Consider the following 12,500-nt stretch of genomic DNA (forward strand, 5'->3'; position numbering starts at 1 on the left):
TTCTCCTTCTTCTCCTTCTTCTCCTTCCTCTCCTTCTTCTTCTCAGGACTTCTGCTTGCTTCTTCTTTGAGGACTTTTCACACTTGATCAAACCAGGATCCTGTTTGCAAAATCCAAGTGGATTTCAGGTGTGAAAGTTGGGGGAAGTAGCAGAAGAAGGAGCAGCATGTTGCGCGTGCCGGGGAGCTCCGTGGTTCCCGGACTGCTGCTCTTGTGGAGCTTCTCGCACAGCTTGGAGCTGATCTCTGCTGCCACGACTGAAGAGGGTGAGTAGGTTCAGGAAGGTTTTTTTTAGGAGTTTAGATCACACACACCAGGAATGGAAAGATCTGGTTTGGGGGGTTTTGGTGTGTACTTTTGTCTCCAGCAGACTTTTTGAAAATGTTCCTCAGGAAGTATTTGCAGGTCTGCATGGTGCTGGAAGTCTGTGATCTTCTACACGTATGTGCTAGAACTCAGATTGTAGTTCTCTCTCTCTCTCTCTCTCTCTCTCTCTTCTCTCTCTCTCTCTCTCTCTCTCTTCTCTCTCTCTCTCTCTCTCTCTCTCTCTCTCTCTCTCTCTCTCTCTCTCTCTCTCTCTCTCTCTCTCTCTCTCTCTCTCTCTCTCTCTCTTCTCTCTCTCTCTCTCTCTCTCTCTCTCTCTCTCTCTCTCTCTCTCTCTCTCCTGGGATCCAGCAGAACTTTTAGAAGTGCCTCCTGAAACCTTTTACTTCAGTCAGAACCTTGAAATTGTGGTGGCATGCGATCTGGCAAGATCTTCACGCTGGTCATGATATTTGGGTTTGGAAGTGGAAAAATTCTGTCACTGGTGTGTGTGTGTGTGTGAGAGAGAGAGAGAGCGAGAGAGAGAAATATTCCCTAGAGTTCTTTACTTTTCTTTTTTCTTCTTTTTGAAGTTTTGTGCTGAATTTGGTTTGTCCTGGTTTTTAGGTTCTTCTACCAAATCATCCAGACTTTTAAATGTTTCCTCAGAAACCTTTTGCAGATTTGCACAGTATTAGAATTCTGTTGTGATCTTCTAACTGATGTTCTAGACTGTGAGGAGAAGTTTATGGTGGTTCTCTAAGTAATGAAAAAGCTACTGGAAGATCTTTGAGGAGATTATGGAAATGTTTTAACAACAGAACTTTGCAATTGTCCTCCTGGACCTCTTTGTGTAACAGGAATGTCTTCTGAACAAACCCCAACATTCGGACTGTGTCTTGTACCAAAACAAAGGATTCTCAGAAAACTAAGAAGATTTTTGAGAAGATCCACAGATAGGTGTGTGTTTTCAAACAAAGGGTTTGTAGAATGCTTTTGAAGCGTGAATAGTTTCTTCATGAACGTTGTAGTTGGTTGGGAATCTGAAGGTGTCATGATGTTTAGCAGTGAATCTGTGGTTTTGATCAGTTATCTATCACATTTTGAAGTGTGTGTTGATCTTCTAATCTTCTACTCAGAACATGATCACCAGTTTGTTTTACACACTGAGTTCTGCTGAAGCTAACCTGGAGCTCCAGCTCTTTTCAGGCAGTATTGGGAGTATTATTTTGCTGTGTATTAAAGCAGCGCTGTGTTATTTGTGATGGTGCCCCCTGCTGCCTGTGACTGGAGTGACCTTTAGTGCATCAACAACTTTCCTTCATTTTTTTCTCTGGATTTATTATATAGAGGTTTTAAATGGGGGGCAGCACTGAGTTTTTATTTGTGGAGAAAACAGAGGTGCTGTTAATTTCAGGGCCAGAAAGTGAAGATACGATGAATAAAACATTGTGAGTAAAGACGTACAGGATCTTTTAAAACGTGAAATTACTCTCTCAGGAGTTTCTATTTTATAATATTAGATCTGGTTCGTGGTTCACTATAGAAGCAACACGTTTTCACGTCTAATCTCACGCTGACGTATCATCATCACCGCGCTCCATCAGTGTCAACCTGCGCTGAGAGAACATCTCCTCATCTTCTTCTTTACGTTCTCAACACACACTCTACTCAGAGAGGTAGATTTATCTGTGTGTGTGTGTGTGTGTGTGTGTGTGTGTGTTTGCTCTGAACAGACGTATGACTCGGTGGGTCTCTGTGCTAACGCTGCGCTAACACTTCAGCTCTGCTATTCCGAACAGACGTGTGAAGTTTACAGAGCAGCACGAAGACTGACTGTTTTCATTCACATCAGAGATCATCTGCACACACACACACACACACACACACACACACACACACACACACACACACACACACACACACACACGCACAAACAAACAGCAAAAACAGACAGACATACAGACTGTAAGAGAGAGACAAATAACAGGTTAGACAGGCTAACAGGAAAAAGTCTAGACAAGGAATAAAAATAAATTATTTTCATATTGACTGACAGACAGACAGACAGACAGACAGACAGACAGACAGACAGACAGACAGACAGACAGACAGACAGACAGACAGACACAGTTAAACATATGAGAAACATAAATAAGTAAGCAGACAGACAGACAGACACGTAGACACATAGCTAAATATACAGAATTATACACAGATGACCAAATTCAGTTACTGCAAACAGACAGTACACACAAAGACACATACAGACAGACAGACAGACAGACAGACATGACAGACAGACAGACAGACATGAGAGGGAGACAGACAGACATGACAGACAGACATGACAGACAGACATGACAGACAGACAGACAGACAGACAGACAGACAGACAGACATGAGAGGGAGACAGACAGACAGACAGACAGACAGACATGAGAGGGAGGGAGACAGACAGACAGACAGACAGACAGACAGACAGACAGACAGACAGACAGACAGACATGAAGGAAAAGAGAGAGAGACAGACATAAAGAACAGTGTGGACTCGAGGAGAACCGGATCACAGTGTGGACTCCAGGAGAACCTGCTCTGCTCTTCAGGACAGTGTGTGTGATGTCTCAGGCATGTTAATGACATGGAGAAAAGGTGTGGAATGCAGGTGTGAGGCATTTAAACAATATGATACAATATGATAAACCTTTTAAACCTCCTCGATACCAGAAGTCTGGGGTCCGTGGTCCCGAGTCCTGCAGGGACGTGTGTGCTGAGGTTTCACGTTCACTCAACACACTCGTTTCCTCACCAAATCGCATTTTATGTTGAAGATGTGGGAAGTGTTGCTCAGTAGTTAAGATGTTGGACTTCTGATCAGAAGGTCCTGAGTTCAAATCCCACCACCACCAATCTTCCCCTGTTGGGCCCTTGAGTAAGACCCTTAACCCTTTTCTGCTTAGCTGTATGAATGAGATCATTGTAAGTCGCTCTGGATAAGTGCATCTACCAAAACACCATAAAACTTGCATCGTTACCTCTGACACTGGAGCCTCCTTCCAAAACTGTCACAGAGACAAAAAACCTTCAAATCAAAGGTTTACACGTCCCTGTGAACGGGCCATTACCATGGAAACGATAACGCACCAGAACGAGTACGGTAATAGAAACCTGCACAAATGTCAGATCTGCTAATCAGCACCACCTTCTGACCAATCACCATCCAGAACATCTGGCCAATCACCATCCAGAACTTATCCAGAACATCTGGCCAATCACCATCCAGAACTTCTGACCAATCACCATTCAGAACTCATCCAGAACTTATCTAGAGCTCATATACGTATGTTTGAGGTGGGCATCTTCATGGTACAATTCCCCGTCTCTTTATTCCTTCTATTGCAGTGTGCGTGTGTGTGCGTGTGCGTGCGTGTGCGTGCGCGTGCGTGCGCGTGCGTGCGCGTGCGTGCGCGTGCGTGCGCGTGCGTGCGCGTGTGTTAGTTACATCATTAGTTTCACATGCTTATGTCATCACCATGGAACAGAAGACAGATCTACTGTCTAATAGACTCTGTAAAAGGTCATACACTTCATTCTGGGACTTTTTAAAGAGTTTATACTCTTTAAATTTATAGTCTGATTGAGGAACTCACGTCTCTCACGTCTCTCACGTTGAGTAAATGTGATCTGAACCGTTTCTGTCTGTCAATCATTTGCACTTACAAAGTTTTTACGCCACGTTGTGTTTTTTTGTTCTCACTTTTCGGCTCAAGTGCATCGCCGCTGAAGTGCTCTGTTTCCATGGAAACGTAAAATCAGTCGCATGATTTTGAACCGCTAATCAAAATGTGACCTGCAATAAAAGAACTGTAGCTAGCTTTTAACATACACACACACACACACACACACACACACACACACACACACACACACACACAGAGATTAAAATGTTTGCCATAATACACCAAATTCTTCTGATCTTCAGTATGTTTTTTTCATATTAAGTACCATGCTCCTTTGATGTTAAGTACTACATTGCTCTGATTATATTTGGTGCAGATGTTATTATGTTTAATAACATCTGCCCTAGTTGTTCTATATCACATGACCAGCTTATTAAATCCTGTGGTCCTGTTTGAATTGCAGGTCCTCCACCTACCCCGTCTACACCACCGACCTCATTTACACCCCAGACCTCATCTACACCACCATCCTCATCTACACCACCATCCTCATCTACACCCCAGACCTCATCTACACCACCATCCTCATCTACACCACCATCCTCATCTACACCACCAACCTCATCTACACCACCAACCTCATCTACACCACCAACCTCATCTACACCACCAATCTACACCCCAGACCTCATCTACACCACCAGCCTCATCTACACCACCATCCTCATCTACACCACCATCCTCATCTACACCACCAACCTCATCTACACCACCTACCCCGTTTACACCACTGACCTCATCTACACCACCAATCTACACCACTGACCTCATCTACACCACCAATCTACACCCCAGACCTCATCTACACCCCAGACCTCATCTACACCACCATCCTCATCTACACCACCATCCTCATCTACACCACCATCCTCATCTACACCACCTACCCCGTTTACACCACTGACCTCATCTACACCACCAATCTACACCACCATCCTCATCTACACCACCATCCTCATCTACACCACCAACCTCATCTACACCACCATCCTCATCTACACCACCAACCTCATCTACACCACCTACCCCGTTTACACCACTGACCTCATCTACACCACCAATCTACACCACTGACCTCATCTACACCACCAATCTACACCCCAGACCTCATCTACACCACCATCCTCATCTACACCACCATCCTCATCTACACCACCAACCTCATCTACACCACCTACCCCGTTTACACCACTGACCTCATCTACACCACCAATCTACACCCCAGACCTCATCTACACCACCATCCTCATCTACACCACCAACCTCATCTACACCACCATCCTCATCTACACCACCAACCTCATCTACACCACCTACCCCGTTTACACCACTGACCTCATCTACACCACCAATCTACACCACTGACCTCATCTACACCACTGACCTCATCTACACCACCAATCTACACCACCGACCTCATCTACACCACCAATCTACACCACCTACCCCGTTTACAACCCCTACCCCATCTATACCACTGACCACATCTTCTACACCACCTACCTCATCTACACCACCTACCCCTACCCCATCTACACCACTGACCACATCTTCTACACCACCTACCACTTCTACACCTCTGACCTCATCTACACCACCGACCCCGTCTACCCCATCACAGTGCACTCCTCCTACACTGGTGAGATCAAATAAAGAGTGAAGTGTAAAATAAGAGTAAAAGAAAGATTTGTTCAGGAGTGACTCTGTGTTCTTCATATCTGATTTCCTCAGGAGAGAGAGAAATGAGAGAGAAAGAGAAAAGAGAGATAGAAAAAGAAAGAGAGGACTCTCCATGCCCCCTCTCCTCGTGCTCCTCCTCCAGTTCTCTTTCTACATACACTTCATAGATTAATGACTTTTCTCCATCCAGATGTTTCACAGCAGGCGAGTGAGCAGGAATGTGAGTCTCGCTTCCTCTCTCTCTCTCTCTCTCTCTCTCTCTCTCTCTCTCTCTCTCTCTCTCTCTCTCTTTCTGGCCATCTTTCCTGTACTCATCTCTGATCTCCTTTGCCAAAGTTGATCCTGTTCCCCTTTTTATCTTTTTTGTGTCCATATCATGTTTCCCGTCCACCTGCATTTCTCCAAAACCTCCCTGAGATCACTGCAGTCTCCTAAAACTCGCTCCTGCCTTCAGATACATTCATTCATTTATTTATTTTAATTAATTATTAAAATAATTAATTTGATTTAATTAAATTTGTCCTTCTTGATCACTTATTCATTTACTAAATAAAATGGTTGCCATGGTGATTTTGATCCACATAAATTGGACGGAATGCCTAATTTTCATACGACATCCTGATTGGCTCTTGGATTTGATGATGCAGTCATTTTTTCTTACATTTTGAGTTTTTCCCTACAATAAACTGCTCTCAGGAATAAGTAAATAACTCCTCGTTTGTGTACATAGCATACAGACTTAGCTTGTTGTTGTTTTTTTGTTTTTTTGCTTATCTGCTAATTTGCTAATAGCAGTATTGTTAGTATCAAAAGACGAATATGTTTGTGTTGGTTATACAGGCCACGCCCACAAACACCAATAAAAGCTGGTTGTACATGTCCACAAATAGAACATTTTTAAGAGAGTGAAATAATGTGACAAAAATCATTCTGTAATTTCTGTTATTTGAAGAAGCTTTTTGTAATTTAGCTGTTTGCTGTCTGATGAATTTTTGCCTGAGGAATGGAGAAGGAGTGTGCTGGTACTGATCTTTAAAAATAAGGGAGATGTGCAGACCTGCAGTAACTACAGGGGAATAAAGTTGATCAGTCACACCATGAAGTTATGGGAAAGAGTAGTGGAAGCCAGGCTGAGAGAAGAGCTGACCATCTGTGAGCAACAGTATGGTTTCATGCCGAGGAAGAGCACCACAGACGCATTATTTGCTTTGAGGATGTTGATGGAGAAGTATAGAGAAGGACAGAAGGAGCTGCATTGTGTGTTTGTGGATTTAGAGAAAGTGTACGACAGGGTGGAGAGAGGAGTTGTGGTACTGTATGAGGAAGTCAGGTGTGTGAGAGAAGTATGTGAGGGTGGTGCAGGACATGTATGAGGACAGTGTGACAGCAGTGAAGTGTGCAGTAGGAACGACAGACTGATTCAAGGTGGAGGTTGAACTGCATCAAGGATCGGCTCTGAGCCCTTTCCTGTTTGCAGTGGTGATGGACAGGTTGAAGGACGAGGTCAGACAGGAGTCTCCCTGGACTATGATGTTTGTGGATGATATTGTAATTTGTGGTGAGAGTAGGGAGCAGGTGGAGAAGAGCCTGGAGAGGTGGAGGTACACGCTGGAGAGAAGGGGAATGAAAGTCAGTAGGAGTGAGACAGAGTACATGTGTGTGAATGAGAGGAAGGGCAGTGGAGGGGTGCAGTTGCAGGGAGAAGAGGTGGAGAAGGTGGAGGAGTTCAGGTTCCTGGGGTCAACAGTGCAAAGTAATGGAGAGTGTGTTAGAGAAGTGAAGAAAAGAGTGCAGGCAGGGTGGAGTGGGTGGAGAAGAGTGACAGCAGGAGTGATTTGTGATTAGAAGAGTATCTGTGAGAGTGAAAGGGAAAGTTTATAGGACTGTGGTGAGACCTGAGATGTTGTATGGATTAGAGACAGTGGCATTGAGTACAAGACAGGAGGTGGAGCTGGAGGTAGCAGAGCTGAAGATGTTGAGATGTTCGTTGGGAGTGATGACGATGGACAGGATTAGAAATGAGTTTATTAGAGGGACAGTGCATGTAGGACGTTTTAGAGACAAGGTGAGGGAGGTGAGATTGAGATGGTTTGGACATGTGCAGAGGAGGGACATGGGGTATATCAGTAGGAGAATGCTGAGGATGGAGACACCAGGAAGGAGGAAAAGAGGAAGACCAAGGAGGAGGTTTATGGATGTGGTGAGTGAAGACATGCAGGTAGTTGGTGTGAAAGAGGCAGATGTAGAGGACAGGGGGGGATGGAGACGGATGATCTGCTGTGGAGACTCCTAACAGGAGCCGCCGAAATAAGCTTTTCTTTTGCATTCAGTTTGTGACTTTATTTTTTTCTTTTCTTTTCTTTTTTTATTTTTTCATCTCGTCTTTGTTAAACACCAGGCAGCGACCAGACAGACAGCAGTTACTGGAATATTCATTTTTTTCTGGATTTTGTGTAGGCTCATGGCTCTGGTTAACCTCACACACACACACACACACACACACACACACACACACACACACACACTTTTAGACTCATCATATTTCTGCAGCTAACGCCTTTTTATTTCCAGTAGCTGATGACCTGCTAAACTCATGGTGAAACTCATCAAAAATATGTTGAATTGACAAAACCCAAGATTCTCGTGATGGCATTGGGCAACAAAACCAATAAAATTTCACAAGTGCATGAAAAAAGGACAATAAATAAATAAATAAATAAATAAATATAAATATATATATATATATAAATAAAAGTATCTATTTTAATGCAGCAAAAAGTTTTGTATTGTTCATTTTATTTTTTATTGCTATTTTCTGAATGCACAATTAAGAATGATCTGTTTAATGTTCAGGAAAAAAAACGAGCAACCTAATAAATAAGTTAAATGTCATTTATACTTCAAAAAATTCACCAGAAGTTTCTTTTTCATGCCTCTCGAGATGATTTCTAAATGTGCTTTAAACTGTACAATATTTATGAGGAATTTATGAAGGATTTATTTATCCAGCATTCTATCCAGGTTTATATCCTGGGGATTCAATGAACCAACTCATTGCTGTAAATTTTTTACTCTCTTTATATAAATCAGCTCTTTAAATGTATCTACACTAATTTACGTTTTTGTAATTTGCAAATGTTCAAAAGAGAAAATAAAATGAAAAATACAAAACTTTTTACTGCATTAAAATAGATACATTTATTTATACATATATATATATTTTTTTGTATTTATATTTTGTCTCTTTTTGAATTTTATTGGTTTTGTTGCCCAATGCCATCACGAGAATCTTGGGTTTTGTCAATTCAGCATATTTTTGATGAGTTTCACCATGAGTTTAGCAGGTCATCCGCTACTGGAAATAAAAAGGCGTTAGCTGCAGAAATATGATGAGTCTAAAAGTGTGTGTGTGTGTGTGTGTGTGTGTGTGTGTGTGTGTGTGTGTGTGTGTTTGTGTGTGTGTGTGTGTTTGAGGCGAGTAAGTGACTAATTTTGATGAGAATCAGGATCCAATTCATTTGAGATTTTTGTAGAATAAGGACAGAAGGCCACGTCACCACCTCCTACTTTACTTCTGGATTCTTCTTTGGAGCAGAAGATCTGGAGCTCAGCCTGCTGGTGGATCTACAGAGCTCTGAAGTTCCACACTCCACTCCTGCTGGGTTTAAATTGATGTTCCAGCAGTTGGAGTGCAGATCCGCCGCAGTGTTTCCGCTGATCTCTCTGTTGATCTTCCGCTTCTGGCAGCAGGACAAGAGAAATAAAAAAGGATTCGCTTGTAATTAAAGACACCTTTTTATTCCCGGAGTCGAGCTGAAACTGATGGAGATGATCATCATTGTTAATGTTGAACTAAAAGGGTGTTGGAGTACAACCTCCATTTAGGATTGTGATTGGTTAGTCTCTGCACAGGAGGCGTGGCCTGTTTAACAATCAGTCTGTATGATGTGTGTAAAGTCTCTGTAAAGGTGGTGTGATCTCGATGTGGTGATGTTTTCTCCAGGGAAAGGATGGAGATGTCTATGTAGTGTTTATGAAAGGAGTCTCCAGTGTTGTGCAACAGTCCGAGCTAACGCTGTGAAAGAGAGGACGAGTGAAAGGACGAGTGTTTATAGCTGCTGAAACATAAGCGAGAACAGGAAGGAACTTAAATGTAACTGTAAATGGATAAAAAGTTGTCATTGTATATTGAAAAAGATTTGTAGGTCGCTGAAGGTCATGTTGCTACAGACGTCCTTGTGGAGTGTCTTGTCTTCTTCAGACCTGATTAAATAATGATAAACATGATCGCATGCTGCTGTTTGCTCTGTCTTGAGACCAGCGAGTCTCCATTCCGAATCTTTCCTAAGAACTGATTTTTCCCTATATTTCTTATTAAACCTTGGCAGTGAATCCCCTCCCCCGCCCCAACGAGATCCCGCCCCGATTCCCCACCCTGACCAGTCCCCGCTCTCTGACCAGTCCCTGCTCTGACAAGTCCCCACCCCGATTATCCGCTCTGACGAGTACCCACCCCAATTCCCCGCTCTGACGAGTCCCCACCCTGACCAGTCCCCACCCCGATTATCCGCTCTGACGAGTACCCACCCCAATTCCCCGCTCTGACGAGTCCCCACCCTGACCAGTCCCCACCCCAATTCCCCGCTCTGACGAGTCCCCACCCCGATTATCCGCTCTGACGAGTTCCCACCCCAATTCCCCGCTCTGACGAGTCCCCACCCTGACCAGTCCCCACCCCGATTATCCGCTCTGACGAGTCCCCACCCCGATTATCCGCTCTGACGAGTCCCCACCCCAATTCCCCGCTCTGACCAGTCCCCACCCCGATTATCCGCTCTGACGAGTCCCCACCCTGACCAGTCCCCACCCCAATTCCCCGCTCTGACGAGTCCCTACCCCAAGTCCCCACTCTGACCAGTCCCCACCCCGATTATCCGCTCTGACGAGTCCCCACCCCAATTCCCTGCTCTGACCAGTCCCCACCCCATTTATCCGCTCTGACGAGTCCCCACCCCAATTCCTCGCTCTGACGAGTCCCTATCCCAAGTCCCCACTCTGACCAGTCCCCACCCCGATTCCCCGCTCTGACGAGTCCCTACCCCAAGTCCCCACTCTTAGAAGTCCCCACCCCGATTATCCGCTCTGACGAGTCCCCACCCCCGAGTCTTTCTAATCTTTTTCCTTGTTGTTTATTTCCTTCTCAGCTTTTCAAATTTTACAGCTTTCGGCTCCAGCCCTGTTTTAAGGCGTATTTTTTCCTCTCTCTCGCTGGTGTTTCATCTTTCCACTGTGGTACAGAAGCATGGCGTCATGTTTGGCTCTGCGATGGTGGAGAAGGAGAAATTATGATTTCATTAAACTGGGTTCCAAATTCACATTTGCACGCACATAAACACATTCTCAAGCCTCGAGTCCAGGAATTTATTCTCCAACACATTCAGCTCTCCTCTTCACTTCTCACTCGCACATCGTTTCTGTTCTTTTTATGAAACGAGCTTTAATAATTAAATGTAATCAAAAAACAAACATCAGCTGGAATATTAACACACAAACGACATTAACACTTCTACAGGCCACGCCTTCTTTACAGAAACTGACACTCGCACAGGCCACGCCTTCTTTAACAAACAATACACAGGCCACTCCTCCTTTAACAGCCAATACACAGGCCACACCTCCTTAATTCTAACAAACACACAGGCCACACCTCCTTTACTCTGATTAGCTGTAGCTGAATCATCCAGTTTACACCAGGATGATGTTTTTTTTTCTTCTGAAAACATTCTGGACTTTTGTTCACCGAGGAAAAGAACATTCTGGACATTTCTGACGAGGTTGTGGCTTGTGTAAAGTTCCCTCAGAGTTGAGACACTCAGCCTGATTCACTTCCTTCATTCTCTGAATTGAACTTGCAGGCAAGAAGAAAAAAATCTGAAAAATGGGTAAAAAGTGTTATATTAAAAAAGGTTTTGGGACACCAGACTTTTCCAGCCAGATGTGGTTCTTCCTGAAGCTGTTAGTCAGAGACACCCAATTGTAACTGATGTTTTGAGGGATGCAGAAGCATGAAATTTTCCCTGCACGTGGACTAGGAGACCCAAACCTGTTTCAGCATGACAATTCTCCTGTGCACAAAGCAGCTCCATAAAACATCTGTTTACATGGGTTGGATTTGGTGGAAGATCTCCTTCTATAGAGCTCCAACCCTATTGAACACTTTTTGGGATGAATGTAAACCTGACTGCACCCCAGACCTTCTCACCTTCTCACCCACATCAGTACCTAACTTTAATGTGGTCTTCACCAAATCTTGTGGAACATCTTCCCAGAAGAGCGGAGCTCATTGTGGGCTATTTAAGAAAAGAATTCAGCACAGCGTCCTGCCGTCATGTGTAACGTGATCTAGGTTCTTGCTTTGCTGCTTACGTTTCCAGGATGATAAAGTTCCTCCACACGCGAGCTCTTGTAGACTAAACTCTCAGTGTTTTGTTAAAGCACTTGGAGACGAAAGAGGAAGGAAAACAAAGCTGACGTTTTGGGGCCTGGAGTCTGGCAGAGCTGTGATTGAGAAAATCAGTGATTATTACTCAGATCAGACGTGTTCATGGTCCTTCAGCTGAACAACGTCTCCACTATGTTTAATAAACTATAAAGTGTTTGGAGTTTCATCTCAGTTTGCATGCTGAGGAGGTGAAGAGCTCAGAGTGTGTAAGAAATGAGTGTTTAGATCAGATGTGAAGATGCTGTAGATGCTGAAGATGCAGGTGTCTGTAGATA

At 44.0% G+C, this 12,500-nt stretch overlaps 1 protein-coding gene across 1 annotated transcript in view; it reads left to right on the plus strand.

The window, feature by feature from the left end:
- The window catches only part of LOC310722966 (low-density lipoprotein receptor-related protein 1-like), a 109,695-nt gene that overhangs the window by 338 nt on the left and 96,857 nt on the right, over positions 1–12,500 (plus strand). Inside the window, exon 1 of the mRNA XM_083535818.1 lies at positions 1–266. This exon is cut by the window's left edge and continues 338 nt beyond it. Coding sequence (XP_083391944.1) covers positions 167–266 — 100 coding nt within the window. The 5' untranslated portion in view covers positions 1–166. The remainder of the gene's footprint in view (positions 267–12,500) is intronic.

The sequence above is a fragment of the Silurus aristotelis genome, assembly GCF_946808225.1.
Source record: "Silurus aristotelis genome assembly, chromosome: 29".
Taxonomy (NCBI): domain Eukaryota; kingdom Metazoa; phylum Chordata; class Actinopteri; order Siluriformes; family Siluridae; genus Silurus; species Silurus aristotelis.